Genomic DNA, 20,558 nt, shown 5'->3' on the forward strand with positions numbered 1-20,558 from the left:
AACAGACGCAGTTTCTTATCTCTAAATTACAAATTTCAGTTATTCCTTGTTGCTGTATTTCACAGGTTCTCAATTTAAATGAAATATAAGAAATAGGTCAATATGTCTAATATTTAATTTTTTATAGTGGTAATTTCCGGAATTATTCATGGTAACATTTTTTTTGTTTTTATTAATCGATTATATCGAACGCGGAAGTGGTCTAGTATTTTGATTTGACTATTCTTCAGTATCGAGTTGCGAAACATGGTTCATTTCTTTTCTAGGATTTATAAAAATGACTAAATTATGGTGAATGATACGTCGTAACCGTGATAAGTGAAATACGTCCTAATATGGCCTCAAGAGGTGATAAAGGGAACGGTAATGGCGAGGAACAAATAGTAGAGGTAAATCGATGTAGCCTATTTTTTTTTTGACCTGTAGAAATTCTATTGTGCTATCATTGATTAAATGATGTATTGATTTTAGACCCTGGCAGAGGTGTTTCGTTGTTTCATTTGTATGGAGAAGCTGGTTGATGCACATTTATGTCCTCACTGCTCAAAACTGTGCTGTTATGCGTGTGTGAGACGATGGCTAACGGAACAGAGGTCACAGTGTCCCCATTGTCGAGCTGCCCTGCACTTACATGAGCTCGTCAACTGCCGTTGGGTGGAGGAAGTTACTCAGCAGATTGAGACTATGCAACAGCAGCATGTTCAGTTATGTCTCCAGTAAGTAAATACTTTTGTTTTTATTGTATTAGTTGTTTGTTTTATTTCTATAATATATATTTGAATAACAAATGCTTGAAAATAAACCAATTATTAAATTAAATTGTAAATTAATGATATGGTTTCACAACCCAATTTAGAACTACACAATAAAATATAATTGGGAATCTTAAAAATTGAGTCTATATAATTTATACTCATATTCTTTATATTATATAATAGCATTTATTATAGACTGATTCTCCTGACTTGGTGTAATGGTGAATAAAAACAAATAAGGTTCTAATGAGAATTTAAATTTAAAATGGACTCCATTCTTTCATTGTATATACTTAAATAAGTAGTGTATTATTTAATTTTTTGTAGATGGAATGGATGGATGGACTCAAGTAGTTAAAAACTGATTATGGAGATTTTGGTTGAATCTCCATAATCAGTTTTTATCTACTTGAGTTTTAACAGTTTATTGTCTTTCTACATTTTACCGTCGAGGGATGTATATTCCTAAAATGTTTTGATATACCACTTTTTGTGGACTATGTATATATGAATATGTATGAGAATGCTTGAATTTCCTGCAATTTCGTAATTTCATACTGCAGTGAAATTACACAGTATAGAAACTTGACATGTTAGTGCTCGGGAATGGCAACATATTGTGTCAGAATGGTGCCACTGACATTATAACATGATGTCCTTGGTGCTGTTCATGAATATATATGACTATAAGCCAGTTTGCTGTACCATTGACATAAAAAAATAATTCTAAATTTCAGACTGCAGTGAAATTACAGAGTGTAGAGACTTGATATCTTAGTGCTCGGGAATGGAAACATATGGTATCTGAATGGTGCCACCAACTTTATGACATGATGTCCTTGGTGCTTTTAATGGATATATATGACTATAAGCTAGTTTGCTTTTCCATTTACATAAAATAATAAATTCTAAATTTCAGACTGCACTGAAATTGCAGAGTGTAGAGACTTGACATCTTGGTACTCAGGAATGAAAACACATGGTGTTGTAATGGTGTCACAGGCAGTTATACCATGATGTCCTTGTTGCTGTTCGTGTATTTATATTACTATCAACTAGTTTGCTGTTCTAATCATATAATTTTTTTTATTTCTGCTACAGATGTCCTACACACCAAGAGAGGCTGACTGTCTACTGTTGGACGTGTCGTCGCTGCATATGCCATCGCTGCGCTCTGTGGGGTGGTACACACTCTGGTCACACATTCAAGCCACTTGAGGAGGTGTATGAGCAACATGTGACGCAGATACGGGATGAAGTTGCTCAACTCAGAAGACGATTAATGGAACTAATCAGCTTGGTGCAGGATGTGGTGAGTACTTTGTAATTTTTCATTGACTCATTCATGCTAATAAATTAAACAAGCCTAAATTTGAACTGGAGCTCCTCACTACAGATTCCAAAGCTATCAATAGCCAGTTTCATAATAAACTGTCAATATACAGTATGAGTTTGACTCAGTGACTTTTGATGATTTGATTGCATTCACATGAAGCATTCATCAAAAGAAATCATAAAGCTATCTGAGAAATTACAATTAAACATTAAAAAAATCCTGACAATTAAGTTGGTAATTATGAGTTTATACTCTTAAACATCTAAACAGATTCTTCATAAGTTAGACATAACCATTTTCATCAAGGTTTTCTTTCAAACAAAAAAGATAATGTTCTTTGTTTTCGGTAGTTATAATATTGAGTAATCTAACTGTACTCAAGCAGTAATTCATGTTTCCTTTTTGAAATTCCTTTCAAGTGCTTACTGTGCTTACTTATATTAAAGTACTCTGCAAAATTAAATATTTCTAGACTTGCCTAGTCTTTATGATACTAGACATTGCAGATGTTGCTACACATTTCATTTTAACTATTAAACTTAATCAGTCAGCCCTACGTTCCTATTTTCACAGTTTCATTAATTAAATTCACAGGAACGTAATGTGGAATCGGTACGATCTGCGAAAGACGAACGAGTCCGCGAGATAAGAAATGCTGTGGAACTTATGATATCTCGCTTGGACTCTGCACTGAAAGCCAAACTTCTCACTCTGATGGGGCAGAAGAATAGCCTGACTCAAGAGACTGAACAACTAGAGCATTTATTGCAGGAGATTGAACGACAAATACACACCAGTACAAGGTGATTATATTTCTGGAATAGATGCTGAATGCTTCGCTTGCTTTGAATTAGAACTTAGTATTTTTTTATTATTACTATGAGTTTTATATCTCTTTCTTGGGATATGATGGATTCTTATCAATTTCATACCCTTCTCGATTTTAAAAATAAAAGGTAGCCAATGGACTCCTGATAATCTATGTTTACGTCCAATTTAATTACGATCAATTCAGTCATTATATTTTTCCTCCTTTTGTTTTTGTTATAGGTAGACTAATGAATGATGAAAACAGGTGATTTGTATTGAGGGTATATTTCTCAAAATTAATTTCAAAATTCACAGATCTGAACTGATAGCAAGGAGTGGTGAATTATTGAAGACGATTCATCAAGTCCGCAAAAAGCCGATGGCCAGCTTTGTGACTGCACCAGTACCGGCCGATTTTCATAGGTGATATATATATACCCTATTACTAATAATGGTTATTCTATTATATTTATGCTTGGTGGCAGGGAAAAATCTCCATAACAAGTCAGGTGAATAAGTAGTGATGTAAAGCTAGTCATGATGACTGATGAGTTATTAACATAATCACTACTCCTATTCATCATCATAAAAGAAGACTAGTAGCAAAATAGTACACCAGCGCCATTGTAAGAGAATTAAATTTATAATAATATTACGACATGCTGGCATGTTACCATAGTTATAGTATCCTAAAATAAAGAAATAGATAAAGCCAAGATGAAAGGTTGTATGGTAGTGGAATAAAACAAATACTAAGTGTTTACTTGTTTTTTACCAAGTCTGTATGCAGGTTCAAGTAGAATACAGTGTTGCAATTACTGTTAGCCAAGAGCTAACTGTTGTTCCTATTTGAAGTGGCCTTCACATGTAATTTCTAATACAAGTAGTAATACTATAAGGGCAATGTTTACGCATTTTTACTTAATGAGGGTTTGGTTTACGTTTATTGTTTTACTACTACCTAAAATATACTTGTACATTTATATCTGTGCAGTTTCTTGTTAGGTATGGTAGGATACAGTAACCTCGAAGTGAGACAAAATATATCACTTCTAATGTTCATATTCAAAATTATTAGGAGAATAAGATATAATTCAACAATCATGGGCCTGACCAGCTTTCATGTCTCAGAACTTAGCGTGAAAGTAAACATTAATTATTATTTGCCCTACCCCGGTACAGAACTTTACAAGCTGATCATGCACCTCTCCTAAGAGTGCTCCATATCTATATGTTTTCCACTTGATTTATTTAATTGTACTGCCAAAGAGGTAACAAATTATGTGCAGTTACAGTTTCGTATGTAGATTGTTATTATCATTGTTGTATGATTGTGTTTTGGCATATATTTATTTCTTGGTGAGTGTATTGGTATATACATAATGCACACCAAGATGTAATTTTATAATTAAAAAAAATATGTGACAGTGAAATTGTGCCGAGCTACGACAGCAGCACGTTCCCGCTGACGAACTTCACACAGTTGCGTCACGGCGCGTCGCCCGTGTACTCGGCGCCGTTGCACGTGAACGGACTCTGCTGGCGGCTCAAGGTGTACCCCGACGGGAACGGGGTCGTGCGCGGCAACTATCTCTCTGTGTTTCTGGAGCTCAGCGCGGGCCTGCCTGAGACCTCCAAGTGAGTTGTTTTCATGCTTCATATAAACCTTGTTATACTTAGTTGAGTTTTCAACTATGTATAATAGTTGGAAACTAAACTAATTATAGCAAGGTTTACTTTTATATAAATTAAATGTGTTCAATTATTCAAATATATATTGTATAAAATGTTTTCATATCTTATGTATGAGCAAGCTGTAGAGCACATTGAATCGGTAATTTGTTTATCTATTAATGTCCACAGAAAACATTACTGAATATGTACTTTTCACTCTTAATGATGTTTTACGCAAAAAATATTAATAATATTTATTATCAATGCGATCTACGTGGTATTATTTTAAATATTTAATAAAATATGCATTGAAAATAATAATGGTTAAAACTAATATTAAAATTTTAATATTATTGCGTCCAAATAAAAAATAGTCCAGATATTGTGTTATGGTCGTGCGAGAGCGTTTATTGTCTGTAAAACGGCTAAATATTTACTATGAAATAAGTTCCTAACAAGTAAAGTACTTTAAAAACGTATGGATCTGTCATCTGTCTACACTATATACTGCCTCCGTGAGCAATGGGCGCGCTCTATAGCTCGTTTGTACACACTCGAAACATTAATTTTTACAAAACAAGTAATCATTTTATTTTCTGTATACACCAATAGGTGTCAAATGTAATTTATTCAATAAAAATCCTTATTAAGAGTCGAGCGTGAACTACATACTTTCGATGGAACCTCACTACAATTAAATGTGTAAAAAATAAACATGTAAATGTAACATAAAATATAACTGGTTCGGTTATGTATGAAATGTTTTTTACAAGTTTAGTGTAGTGTCGTGAAGTTAGTGTAGAATTTTGGCACTATTATAGCAATCCCACAGTGTTTTTATATTTTTTAAATTATATATTGATAGTACACATATAGCTAACTTGGTTATTTCGTTATTGCAAGCACTGCTAAATTAAGATTAGGCAAAAGGTAAGTTACAGATGGGTAGATACAATTGTCGTTAATTGTAATATTAGCATGCCATTATATTTGTAATATTATATGCATAATTAAGTAAAGCTTCTATTCATTAACTCTCTGTTAAAAAAGTTTCTATTTTTTTCTGTTGTATTTTAAATGAACAAGATTATATGGCCAACCAACCAGCTATCTCTCTCTATGCATTTGTCACTGGCTTTAGTTGTATTTTGTAAGTCTCTTCATCACTTATACAACATACTAATAGATATTTAATATAATTATAAGATACAAATGGACTAAAATTTAATGACATATTATGCCTTAGTCGCGAGAAAATAACGAGCTATTCTCCGCAATTAGCCGCTCTAAAAAAATCATAGAATGAGTAAGTAAGTGTTTTAAGTGGTATACAATTTTGGTTCTCAACGCATTATAGGTAGTCCATCCGTTTTCTGTCAGTTCATGTCACAATCGTAATAATATTTTGGCTTCATACAAATGCACTTTATTTCTTTTTTCTCGTACTTAATTGCTTATTGTCTTCTGTATAGTTTGTGGTAAACAGAAAATAATACAACATAAACCAATAGACAATGAATATTTGACTTTTATCCATTATTATTTTGTGAGTAATATGAAAAAAAATATCAGTGTCCAACTGATTAATAATGCGATGCTAATGGTTTCTTGTGATGATGACGAAAAGTTTACAATACCTATATTCTTTATTGCACTCTTAGATACATTAATAATACAAATTAAAGTTTTTTTTTATTTATTAAAGAAATATCTTTCTGTAAACGCAATAGAGCATGGCATAGGAAGTAGTGAGCTCCTAGTAGATTGCTCTTCCACTAATAGTCAGGTTTATTTTTACGAATTAATGAATTTATTTATAAAAAACATATCTTCCTGTAAACCCAATACAGTGTGGCATAGGAAGCAGTGAGTTCCTAGTAGATTGCTGTTCCACTTATAGCTAGGTTTATTTTTAATAGCAACATAGCTTCATCATTAGTTATCATTTAGAAAATAAATAGGTAGAATCAAATTATTTTATGTTTCTTAGATATCAAATGTTTTACTAATTGTACTTGCATTGCATAGTTATTTACCTAAAGTTTTTTTAAAATGGTTGTGGGGAATGTCCCATGTGTGTTTATTTATTTTTAAATCCATGAATAATGCAGTGTTCACAATGTAAAATAGTGTAGCCTTAATTCTAAATCGCAATGACATGCTTAGAGTTAGTCAATTGTTGCGCTAGAATGTTTTTATTACAATATATAACAAATATAGTATATAAACACACATCAACATCCTGACATATAATTTGAATTAATTTGTATGTTGTACATTCGAAATGTTTGTTACTTTGTATTCAATTAAATTATTATCTAAAAAGTAGTACATATGTTGGTTATAAAATTGTTAAGTCATTAGTTAAGACTGTGCATGTAATTTATAATCTGTTATAAATTATATTACTTTGCCTCTTTACCATCATCAAGGATTTGGAGGTGTTTACTTTTAGTAAAGACCGTTAAATCTACAAAATCTAGTTCATAATAGGTACGAATATCGCGTGGAGATGCTACACCAGGGTTCCCATGACCCCACCAAGAACATCGTGCGTGAGTTCGCGTCCGACTTCGAAGTGGGCGAGTGCTGGGGTTACAATCGGTTCTTTAGGCTCGACCTTCTCGCTAGCGAGGGGTACCACTGCACCGATACTGATACCCTCATACTGAGGTACGTGGTTTACTCTTTATTTATTATTATATTTATTTACATTTCAAACATAATTAATATGTAAATTATTGTACATTTCTGTAATTTGATTGGCAAACAAGCTGATAGTTGACTTGATGGTGAGTGGTAAATGTTGTGCATATGCATATAAACATAATCACGTTATCATGTGTTACTGTTCTGGAGGAACTGTAACACATGATAACATGATTACAGTTCTACAGTTCTGTTCTATAATTGCACTGCCTTATTTCATTACTTCAATTGCTACACATTTTACAAGCAAGCTGCTTGAAGGATAAAATAGGTGAGACTGCGGTTCACACGACGTAGTACAAACTCTATCTCAGTACTTGGGCATGTGATGGAAATTCATATGGGTATAGATTAATAAATCCGTTGTACTGGCTACATATGGGGGCCACAATAGTCGTCACATATTAGATGCTGTTTTATATGTTTAAACGTCAGTCAGTCTTCTTAGCTCGATAGCACTCCAAATGACGGCACGACGGCGACGACATGACTAAATATTTTTTGATTTTGATTAAATTTTTACCACATTTCACAAGATGGGAAATGACATAACAAACTTTTGTCTGTCAGATTGCTCTGCTTTTATATAAAAGTTAATACTAAACACATGTCTACAACATGTTTCCAAAAAGTATGTTTTTTGTTGTTTTATGTAAATATGGCGTCATGAGTTTTAGTACATGTATTTATATTATATTAAGGTTCCAAGTACGACCGCCCACGTTTTACCAGCGTTGCCGTGACCAGCAGTGGTACATAAACCAACTCATAGCCATGCAGAACCAGCACATCCTGCAAATAAATGATCTCAAAGAAGTGAGTAAACTCAGTTCTTATCGTTATATTTAATTATGAAAGATGTATAGTTTCCTATTCTTGGGTAGTTTAATATTTGCACAAATCTAGGGATTGCTAGTATTAATATATAATATGGGCAAACATAATAAAATATATATTCATATTCTTCATATATTCTTCTTCTTAATTGAGCGGTTTCTATGCAGCGGACTCATGAACCGATGTTTTTCAGATCACAGTATTTCTGTTAAATGAGTACTTGTATAAATAAACGTTGTTAAGTAATAATTCATATACACTTCAGCTTGGAATTGGGGCGAAAAAGTGGTTTTTAAAGAGTAGTGACAGTATAAAGATAAAGATAAGGATATAGCGTATAAATGAATTTCTACTCTCAATACTGAAGTATCGCCATGAGAATTCTTAATTTATGGCTATGATAGATCGTAACAAGGAAATGCAATTGAATTTAGAACTTTTTCCTTTGACAGTCGGTCGAAAATAGAAATTGATGATATTACGAATGAAAAACTATGTGTGATGGTGACAGCGCCTCACGCTGGAGATGTCCCGCAACTCGCTGCCGGCGCGGCGCGGGGCCTCCGGCGGCGCGGGGGCCGCGGGGGCGGCGGGGGGCGCGGGGGCCGCGGGGGGAGAAGCCGCGCCGCAGGACAACCCGGTGGACGGCGCCCTCAGCGACCCCAACGTGTTCGGCGCACAGTGGAAGTTCGCCACGCCACACAACATCATCAGCGGCCAGAGGCTGAACAGTCCAGGTATCACCATACTCTGCTAACACTTATTTGATTTTACTATTGAAATTCAGTATATAACATAAATAAAATAATTCCCAGTTAGCACGCAATAAAAAAAGTTCAAACTAAAATCAAAAATTTTTACTTTTACACTATCTTGGAAAAAGAGTCTGTGCATTGTATGCTCTTTGTTGTCTGTTCACGTGTACATTAATAATAATTATATCTATAAATTTTTATTAAATTGGAGATCAGTATATTCAACTTAGGCAGGCATATTCTCATCATTATGATTTCGATGTTGTCCGTAAGCGAATGGAGGTCATCCTACACGATACTTACATTGCTATTGCTATTACTAACGATCCACACGCTCATGGACAGCAGGTGTTTTAAATACGGCAATGCTGTGCGAAGAGAGCCGCAACAACGAGGTGCCCAGTGTGTCGGGATGCAGTAGCGCGGGCGCGGGGATAGCGGCCGCGGGGGCTGCGGGGGTGGCTGGAGCTGCGGGGGTCCCGGGGGCCCCGACCGCGGTCACGTGTCCGTACGGTGAAGCGCTCGACCGCCGTCTGTCGCAGTACGCGACGCCCGCGCACTCCGCGCACGTGCACGCACACGCCTCGCATCAGCACGCGCTCGATGCTGCCTATGGGCTTCCCTCCACCTCCAGGTATGACACTACTAACGAACAGTTAGACGTACGAAATTATGTTGAATTTCACAAACTGGAACTGCAATAAATAGTACCAGCATGCCAATTTATTTTTTCCTACTTTTTCATTAATGAACTATTTGATTAATATTTCTGTTATGAATTTGTAATGCATTTGAATTAAAAAAAAAATCAGATATAAAATGAAATTAAATAATATGACATATGGGATATATTTATAAAATAGAAAAACGCTATTTTTTAATGGCAAAATTATAAAAAAATTACGTGCATAAGAAGTCGAAAGTTTCTGCACGAATAAATATTATTTGATTAGATTTGATTTGTGTAATGTATATGTACATGGTTAAAGGAAGTGATGTACAGGGGCCCACATGCGCGAATCGCGCTAGCGCCTGCTGGCTCTTGCGGTATGTTATTGGCAAGAAGCGAGCAGGGGCCGTATTATGAACTCTTATTCCCATTCAGTTTACGGCTTTAACTGAAATTTCGTAATAGCCAGCCAGTAGCGGTCACGTGACAGCTGAACGTCTTCTGCCCGAAAACTGACCGGCTATTTCGTATTATGAGCGTTTCATTTGACAGATCTAAGCGGACACAACTGTCAAAAAGACCGTTTAAAAACAATTCAGTTTACGGTGGCTTCATATTAGCTTTTATAGAATTGTTTTCTAATTTATAGCTTCATTATTGTAATTTGGTTATTATTTCTATTTCTATGTCAGTTTTTATTATGTTTAAAACATGTTTGTGCAGTTATTTCGATTGTTTTTGTTTCGTTTTAATTTTAATTATGTGTGATGAACTCGAAGTATTGGAGTTTTTGGAAATGTGTGCACCCTACGAAAAAGAAGTAAGGAAAGTGAAAAGACGGCGATTACGCGACCAATCCAATAAAAATGAACAATTTAGAAAACGTTATAATCTAAATAAAGATTTGGTGCGTAATATGCGTGCGAACTCATATGCCGGTATCATCGAAATTTACAGACCTACCAGTGGAAACTAAGGTATAATGTATTGTAATTATTTCACTAAATCACTAGCTGACTATGTCAGGTTTTAGTAGGATTATTATTTATGCTACAGGCATATTTATCAACGGCCTATTAGTGATATTGCTGTTCATTCTTTAGCACAGCCAATGGCAAATAACCGATTTATTGCATTTACCCAACATCCAAAAGTAAATACATATATAAAATTCCAAGGACATCTGAGTAAAGGATAGATAATAAATATTCAAAGGTATCTATTTCTATACAATTAGCAACTGTTATTGTTGCAAATACATCTATGAGTACCATGTACCATACCATATGATATAGTGATAATATATATGTAAAATGTATGCATACAAGTAAAGCCTAGAAAGCAAGTATACAAGTATGCAACAGTCTGATGATGTGCAGTCTCTCCGGCACTTTCCTCCGAGGACAATTAATTAAATTAAATTAATTATATTTTAGGTTTTATAATTGGAATTTGGAATGCTGGGTGTATTGGGCTGTATTTGACTGTACACATGCCACCCCATTGTAAATTAAGAAGAGATATTACTGTAGAAAACAATACCATTCATTAAATATATAATTGGTAAGTGAAATATAAATTAAAAGACATGTTTAATAATATAAGCACTTTTAATATCTTTTTTTAATATAATTATATAAATTAACAATAAACAAGATTTTAGACATGCAAAATATGTTAATGATTATACATCTCTAAAGCTACTTATATACTAACAATAAATTGTTTACTTAAATATTAAATGACCATAACACTTAGACATATGTTTCAAATAATCTGTATCCATGTAATTAATCTCATATGTTTCAAATAATATTTATCCATTAATTATTCTCTTATGTTTCAAATAATTTTCATCTATGTAATTAATCTGGAAAAAAAATTTAGGTTAGTAATGCTGACATGGAGATTATAAGTGTGGATGCCAACTGGAACTGGAGCTACTCATGACATTTGGGCAAACCAGAGGCATTAAGCAACATCTAGAGGACTTAAGCTGGAATAAATCCTTATGATTACTTGGTAAGCACAAAATTTTATTATGAAACTACAAACATCATTACATCTAAGCTCTAAACTTCAGTAATTTAGAAACATAGTTATTTATCAGCACCAACAGTTATTGTGCTGTGTTTTTAATGAAATAATACTTTTGTAAATAAATATTAATATTATAGTATATAATATGTTGTTTTTTTTTTAGGAGATCCAGGATATGCTTTAGAGAAGTATACTCCCATCTCAAATGCTATACCAGGACCACAAGAAGCATATTACACTGTAAGAACATGGAATATCATTGAGAGCACAATTGGGCTTCTAGATTTAGATGCCTACATGTACTTTGAATTCTTATAGAGAACTAAATGAAGGTCTAGCTGCTAGACAAACCCATGTTGTTTAGTTGTGGAACTAAGAAATTGAAACATTTATAAATAATAATATTGTTAATAGGTCAATGTTTTAATTATTTGTTTTTATAATAAATGATATAGGTACATTATTTATGTCTTTTATTGGTAGTTATAATTAAAGGGATATGATAATTTTATTATATACTAGTTATTACCTATGACTTTGTCCATATGGCATACCTAGTTTTTGTTAAAATAAATAAAATATCTCAAATAAAAGCAACTTGTTACTCCTTTACACAACTCATTACATATGACAGTGAAAGTATCCCTCAAATTTGGTCCAGCTGTTTCAAAGATTAGCAAGAACAAACAAACGGACAGACAAATATATATTTTTTTTTATGTCATTTATCTTACCTTATATATGTATGCATTTACTGAAAAGCTGTTGTAACTGGTGAACTTCAAAATTACAAACAGATACTTCAATTTATTTGCATGGATACATGTATTTCAGATTTTACTGAGATTCCTATTAAATGAAATAAATTAAAATTCAGATGGTTACCTTATAACACTTAAACTTGACAATCCTTTCCAGTCTTTAAAACCCCCCTTTTCCTAAGGAGTTTAATTGTTGAGCGACGTCCTCACACAAGCGATTGGTATGGTATTCTTGGGCGGACTTATTAAAGCCACTTGCCATTTCCCTATGGGATTTTAAAAATCCCATATAATTTTAAATTACCGGTACGATACACGACGTTGGCCAGGGGTTTCAGTCCGTGATCTACAATTTAGTTAGATAAATATACAAATATAAACAGTTAAATATTTGCATCATTTTAAAAAAACATTACTAAGAAAATGTTAGGAATACTTACGTTACATTAGGTATATTTTTCACAATAATTGAATTATTAAATTTAACTTGCGTATAAAGTCATGGAAAGGCTAAGTTTCAAATTGTACATTAAAATCAGAATTAAGTACTTTGCGCGGAATTTTAAGTAGATGCACAAAGTTCGTTTGGATATTACAATGAAAATATTTTTTACAAATAAATCCGGATTATTAAAAAAGACAATAAAACTGTCTGGAATATTTTTGTATATTACACAAATTCTACCATTGTATCTTAATTACTGTTTTCTATATTTAATTTACATTTATTTAATTAATATTTTGTCCAAAAAGTGACACACAAAAACTCAACTTAACGTTGCAACGAATGTATGCGTATCCGAACGCAGCGCGAGAAAATCCACTAACCAGCCAGAGACAAACTATCCAGGCAGAATACGGTTTGAATTTGGACCCTCATAATACGAAAAAGAACAATTCAGTTTAAGGCCGTAAACTGAACTGCCTGGAAACTGACTGGATTTTAAAGAGTTCATAATACGCCCCCAGAGGTTGGAAGGATGCTTGTGTGTGAATTAACTGCAAAACGTTTGAACTAGTATAGTCAGAGGTGTGTGATGATTACCCAACCTTACACATGTATACGAGTTAACTTCTGCAAACATCTTTCAGTTAATTAGATAGTTTCTCCTAAACTATATTAGTCAATGCGAATATTATAATTCGTAGATCGGCGAATTCCCTGCACGTGGCGGGCACGGACAACATGGCGTTAGTGAGTTTGCACACGTTGCTGAGCGCGGCGAACGCGCCGAGCCGCGTGCCGAGCAAGCTCGCCGGACGGCAGGCGCGCGCAGACCGCCGCCACCACCTGCCGGCCAAGGACTCCAACACGCTCACCTGTATGTTACATCTACTCCTATGTAGTGTTATTCATAAACTAATATAGATCTTATGAAGTTTGCTAGCCGCCATTTTGTCTGCAGTTTTGTATGACAGTTGTCGATGTGATACAATTTATCTTCAATTAAAATTTTATTACGATCCGTTTATTTACTAACCATTCTTTCACGCGTGATCAGAAATGCGAGCGATTTAGAGCGGGAATGCCAACGCCCACAATTATTGTTTTTTTGTTCACTATTTCGGGCGACTTCCAGCGTATGATTAATTTCACTTATAAAAATATTTTTTATTTTACAGATTTTATTTTTCAGAGGACTCGTTTAGGATTTGTAAATTTTCAATAACTCTATTATTTTAGTCAGATATCCGCCGTTTTGCAATGATAATGAATTATTATAAAAAGTCCTTTTCACTCTCTTTATCTACATTTACATGTGTTAATTCTCTCCTGCGAAATAGCGCGTACGAGTAAAGGTGTAAAAAGACGCTATAGCATGTACGATAGAAGTACGCAAAATATACGCTCACTAGCACCACGCGCGGTCTCGCTCATTCTGTTTGTTTATATTTACATGCATATTATTTCCTGCAATGCGTTCACTGGCGGCGCGCGCGGTCACGCTCGTTTTCTTTATCTACATTTACATGCCCATTCTTTCCTGCGTGAAAGAGCGTACGTGTAAATTAAGCAATGGTATGTCAGGCGTGGCGAGCAGCCCGGCGGCGGAGGCAGGCGCGGCGGCGGGCGGGGCTCCGCTGGCGGCGTCCGCGTCGTCGCCCGAGCTCGGCGCCGCGCACACGCCCGCTAACAACGACGCCGCGCACGCCTCCGAGTCCAGCAGCGACACCGGGGTCGGACACTGACACATTACTACATACATATACGATGATACCGGAGTTAGGATGATACCACAAACGCACACAGATAAATAGAAATATATAATAAAATTAAACTATTGGCCGTTCTAGTATATTACGATATAAGTGCGTTGTCATGGTTATTGTGTTATAAGCCGAAAGCGAGGGCGTAATAGAGCCGAGTGTGTTAAATACCCACGTATATCGTACGACGTTTTTCAACACACTTGCGAGGAAACAATAAAAATTCATGATATATTTTATATATATAGCAACTGTGAGACGTGAATGTTATGTATTCGATTACACGGTTCATAATAACTTTTATAATTCTTTAGTCTACTCTACTACCCTAATATGTAAAATTCTTATATATTAGGAAACATTCGTAAAATAAAATATTATTTCTAGATAGGTATGTGGTGAAAACAGTAAAATATATATAGTAATGTATTTGCAATGTGCACTTTATACATATATTTGTGACGATGTATTAATACATCGTCACAATAAATATTACACAAATTAATGTTAGTACAGTTATAACTTTATTAAGTTTTAAACTGTAAATAATCAATTATTAAAATATAAATATGTACTATTCGTACTAGTATCTAATTAACTATATTATTAATGTTAAAATTCACATAACTCAATTTATGAATTTGATTGTGGACACTAAAACCGGCTATTTCCACAGGAGTTAATGTTCAGCGAACTAGAGGTGTTCGCAGACGACAGCACCCACAACAATGTGGACGAGAACTCAAATGAGGAGAACGATGTGGACGATGAAGCGATGTCCGGTTAGTTAGAATTGTCATTATACTATATTATATATTTGTCTTCCTACATTATCCTAAATCATTATGAAACATAAATGTCCTCTAATCCAATTCATTCATTATTTCATATAACATATTATCATATATATACATATATATATATATATATATAAGTGTCTATTAAATGTACTTTTGAGATTTATTACCTACAAGACATGTCGTATATAATTGTCAACCAAATTTTTAAATTACTAACACAACTTAATGTTAAGTTTACTACAAATCTTACAACAAAAGGTCGCATCACAAGCAACATGCTTATCTGTTCATATATCTATTAAATAGTACACACTGATGTATACTCACTTATTTATTAGAGTGTGCCTAAAAGCTAAATAAAATTTAATGTAAAATTGTACATCTTTAAAATCATGTATATGAATAATTCAAACTACCAACACCATATTAAAAAATACAGCTAAGTAACGAAATAAAGCAATCATATTAACAAAGGCATACTCATCCTTACAAGCAGGACGCTTACACAAACGTTACAAATTATCTTTGCGTACCTTATCATGTTGTTAGCCCCAATAATCCGACCCACCCTGCCTATTCATATCCTATTCCTTTCCTTGGACCCACGGTCGTTCCGTTGCGCGACAGAGGCGTCCTCCGCGAGCGGGTCGTGTGAGTGGTGCGGGCTGGGCGAGTCGGGCGCGTCGCTGTGCTCGGACGAGTCGCGCTACGGGTCGTACGCCCCGCGCCCCTCGCGTGCCGCCCCCCGCCGCCCGCGAGCGCCACGTCCGCCGCCCTACGCGGCCGCGCGGAGACTGCACGCAGCTGCCGCCGCCGCAAGAGACATTTGCGGCGATATATGAATACACTCATCACATCACATGCTTCCAAATTTGAATTATTTTGTTTTTTTCTTAAGGCTCATTTGAAATATTTATTCGATTAGATAGTACATTCGCGTGTGTTTTGAAATTGGAATAGTTATGAAGTTTTTGCCGCGCTGATTTGAGGATAGTTCTTTACTATATTTTTTATTTTGTTTCTAATTGTTAACAAGCTCGTTGAGTTGAACTATATACAGATTTTTATTACTATGATACAATTTAAAGAATCGATATCAGTTTTTGTTATTATAGGAATAAAAACGGTAAAATTGGCATATCGGTCGACTTCAGTTTACATCAATATGTGATTATTTAATGTTAAAGAAGGTTATTTATTAAAAAAAAATGTATGACAGCGTTAAATAATATGTGTCATACAAAACTATTACAAAAAAATTATGTCACTAATAATACCTACATATAGTACAAAAATGTTATTTTTATTTTAAATTAAAAAAAAATTGTTTTATAAATTTTATGTTTCGTTACAAACACTGTCGAAGTTAATATAATATTAAATAACTCACTGTCCTTTCATTCACATAAAATCAAGTCATTCAGTTTGTAAGTAAGACAGTGTTACTTTAGATGAGTTCAAAGCGAGCACATATGCTTATAAAAAGGCATTATTCCACAAATAATATTTGTTCCCATGGGGAAAATAAAGGAAGGCAATTTATAATAAATAATATTATTATGAATTACATTTTTACTTTATAAGCTTTCATTATCGCGTACGGTGATCGCTATGATCTCTCTCGGGCTTTTCTACACACGTATCAATTCGCTCACTACTTCATGCTTGCTATACATTTCCCTATACATATATGTTAACTTGATGGATGCAACGGGTAATCCTGTGCCAATCTCACAGTGTACGGAAACGCTCGGGTTCTATTTAAAAATGTTGCACAACATTAATATACATGGATATATATTATAGATATTTTTTTAATGGAGAAATAAATACGCGTCGGAGGAGTGGACGGGTTTCCGGGGTCGATGTCTATTATACCTATATACATTAAGTGTTATGTCTATTTGTTGTATTATAAATTGTAAGTAACACTATGGATAGTAATCTGAATTAAATATGCGTGGTCGGCAGGTGAGAACGACATCGAGGGCGCGTGCGGCGGCGGCGGCGGCGGCGGCGGTCAGAGCGACATCCTGAGCCGGCTGCTGTGCGCCGTGACGCCGGCCGGCTCCGACGGGCCGCGCGCCGCCCAGCACCACCGGGACCTGCAGGACCCGCAGCTCTCCACCGCCGCGCACACCGACATGCTGCTGCTCAACCTCATGCGCATCAACGGACTCACGCCCAAGCACACCCGACACGGTCGCTACACGTCTCACTACTGTTACAACAGCAACAGTTTGAATGTGTGCATGGATGGATGTTCGTTACGCTTTCACGCAAAAACAACTGAATGGATTATTAATGAAACTTTATACTAATATACCTTAACAGGATTATACGCAGGCTATAAATGTCACACGAGTGATATCGCAGGCCCTGTTAATGATATTTATTTATGGAATTTGATAATATATTGGACCACTTATTACTTGGAATTATAATGTTCATTTATGAATTTATTATTAGCTGTAGATTTGCTCTAAGTTATCAATCACATCCTTTAATTCATATTCGTCAATTCCTATATAATAAATGAATAGGAATAACTAAATTTTATCAGTTCTAACAATGCTAAGATGTTTTTTAACAAACACTTTGTTTTTGAATTTAAGGCACCTATCTATACGATATACCATCATATTTCAGTTTTACGAGAAGGTTTAATTTCGTTAACGATCGTTTACAAGTTTCGATAATGCCATTCGTTATTGACGGTCTTTATTCTCACAAATCCAGGTCCGAAGCGCAACTGGGCTTCGACGAGCGCGTCCCTGGAGAGCGTGCCGGCGCGGGGCCCGTCCTCGGGTCCCCCGGGGCCCGGGGCGCGGGCGCGGCGCGCGGCGGGATGGGGCGCGGGGGGCGCGGGGGGCGCGGGGTCCTCGCGGAGGCAGCCACGTGCGCCGCTGTCGCCCGGACAGCTGCGGCACCGCTCTGACTCGCACCGTCCCTCTGGTAAACGTACACGTTGTAATGTCTGTCTGTCGCTCTTTCGCGTCAAAACTACTGGAACCGGTTTAAATAAAATTTGGTACACTGGTAGTTTAGACTCTGAGAAAGGACATAGGATAGTTTTAATGGATTTAAAGCGGTGTGCTAATCCGCTAGACCAACGAGGCCCTCACATAATACTCACCATCGATATTAGAGACACATCTATGTAAAATAAATGTCAATGTCCCACTTGAACCTCGTTGATTGTGATTGTTGTATAATACTAATATACTAAAACAAGTTGATATTGCAGGTACAGCACTGTAACTGGTAACATTATTTGAAAATTTGACATTTACACCTGTCAATTTGATCTCTGAAATTAAAAAACAGACTAGAGATTTTATTTACAGTATAAAAATAAATTAAAAGTACAATATTTTATTATTTTGTTATTCTCCTCATAGCGTACGGTCCACGTGTGGGCCTGACCCCACCGAGTACCCCAGAGCGTTGCACCGTGTCGCCAGTATCGAACCTATCCCTACATGACTACTGGCCTTCGGTTTCATCCATCTCCGACAATGACGAGGTCGAACTCATTTTGGACTACAACGTAAATATGCCACTAACTTTATATATTCTTATATATTACTATTATATTATTAAACAATATTATCGCACTTTTGGGTAAAGGTCGTCACCATTTCCTTGTGTTTTTCTTTAGCCCTTATTATATGCGTTTTTGTCGACAATCTAAAGGCACACAATTTGTGAAATTCTTCGCACAATTGTTGGGAGTGATGTGGATTATTATTTATTACATATTTTTTATCGAATTAAATGTTATTTTGCTACGGTGCTGAAGAAGTTCAATCCAAAGATTTATATTATTTTGTTTAATTCCGTTAGCGGTATTAGTGCGGAATTAAAGAAAATAAGAAACCCATTAAGTATGTATTATATGATATTGTATTTACTAACACTATGCTTTATATTCATATGGAAATATGTTATATTTGCTTGTTATGAACTATCCCTATTATTCATGATGATCAGAACTTTTAATAACCCTATTTTATTTAGAAATGTTTTGAATTCTTTTGAGCTACCATAACTTGAAATAAAATAAAACATTTATTACTTTACCGATTAGGTAATTTATATATATCACAGATTTTCTCATGAATAACCGACAGGATACATTACAGCCTGCCATTGACATACTGCTTCTTATTTTATATTAATACTTAAATATAAATATATTTGTCTTTACAAATACCACGTGTTTCATGAAACAATATAATATATATAAACATGGTTTCATCCTATATGGATGTGAATATTCTGTTACAACGCTAGTGGAACCAGGTTTTTGATTGCATAAGCTATTTTAAATGTTCCCAGTTATTTATAATTTTGGATATTGTAAGACGATTACCATATAAAAACATTATGATAGTGTATTTACTATCATAATTGTAACTCATTTTATAATATCCAGCGTTATGGCTAACCCATCAGGGAAATAGTCGGAATGGTATGTTATTATAATTATTAATAACCAGTTTTTTTACTTCATAATGTTTTTACTTAGATTTCATTTTAAATTTATAAAAGAGAGACAGTGGTGTCATCACCAAGTTCAATCAAACATTAAAATATATTGTAACTAGAGAAAGATTGATCCTTATACCACTAAATATTCATGTATTTTTTACATCTTTCTTACTTAAGAAAATAATAGTTTTTCTATATGTTTAATTATTTAACGAAACCAAGTTTGGCTATTCTTTTTCATTATAGACATGAAGCTAATTTTCAATTATGATCTAAACACAAAATTCATAAAACTATTTTATTTATTACATCCTCTATGTTTATATTGTATTGTTATAATTTTCCACAAGGCCGGTCGGCCCATCTTGTAAATCGAGTGGTGTTAGAAGAGTACTACGTATATGTACAGGACACCCTGTTCGACATGCTGCTGAACAGCCTGTCACTGGAGAGCTCGGGCGCGGTACTGGAGAGCAGCGAGGAGAACGTGCGCCCACCCACGCCGCCCGTGCAGCCCTGGAGCCCGCCCGCCGCCGCGGGCCCCGCGGGCCCCGGGGGCCCCGCCGGCCCCTCCAGCCCCTCGGGCCCCGCGGGCCCCGCCGGTCCCCCCGCCCGTGACGCAGATTGACTATGTGACCCCCACGCCGGACACGCCTATCGCCGCGACTTACACGCCGCGCAGTACCCCTATCGTCGTGAATATTTCCAT

General features: G+C 35.4%; 1 protein-coding gene and 2 long non-coding RNA genes across 3 annotated transcripts; 2 read left to right on the forward strand and 1 right to left on the reverse strand.

Moving 5' to 3' along the window:
- The first annotated feature begins 157 nt into the window (after window positions 1-157).
- On the forward strand, window positions 158-20,477 carry LOC131845130 (uncharacterized). The gene is made up of 17 exons (XM_059194168.1): window positions 158-389; window positions 472-716; window positions 1,857-2,067; window positions 2,686-2,894; window positions 3,217-3,324; window positions 4,330-4,539; window positions 7,069-7,248; window positions 7,986-8,100; window positions 8,633-8,858; window positions 9,225-9,510; window positions 13,497-13,669; window positions 14,377-14,525; window positions 15,232-15,337; window positions 17,327-17,557; window positions 18,095-18,310; window positions 18,757-18,905; window positions 20,259-20,477. The coding sequence occupies exons 1-17, from the start codon at window positions 336-338 to the stop codon at window positions 20,475-20,477; spliced, it is 3,087 nt and encodes a 1,028-aa protein (XP_059050151.1). The 5' UTR covers window positions 158-335.
- LOC131845116 (uncharacterized) lies at window positions 10,029-11,887 on the forward strand. The gene is made up of 4 exons (XR_009357620.1): window positions 10,029-10,523; window positions 10,983-11,109; window positions 11,434-11,568; window positions 11,750-11,887. It is a non-coding gene; the product is annotated as an uncharacterized LOC131845116 (long non-coding RNA).
- On the reverse strand, window positions 11,116-13,310 carry LOC131845117 (uncharacterized). The gene is made up of 3 exons (XR_009357621.1): window positions 12,788-13,310; window positions 12,472-12,693; window positions 11,116-11,416 (listed from the first exon to the last, which is right to left on the reverse strand). It is a non-coding gene; the product is annotated as an uncharacterized LOC131845117 (long non-coding RNA).
- Window positions 20,478-20,558: the final 81 nt, after the last annotated feature.

Source organism: Achroia grisella, unplaced genomic scaffold, assembly GCF_030625045.1.
Source record: "Achroia grisella isolate CSIRO2021 unplaced genomic scaffold, CSIRO_AGI_Agris_v1 utg452, whole genome shotgun sequence".
In the NCBI taxonomy this organism is placed as follows: Eukaryota; Metazoa; Arthropoda; class Insecta; order Lepidoptera; family Pyralidae; genus Achroia; species Achroia grisella.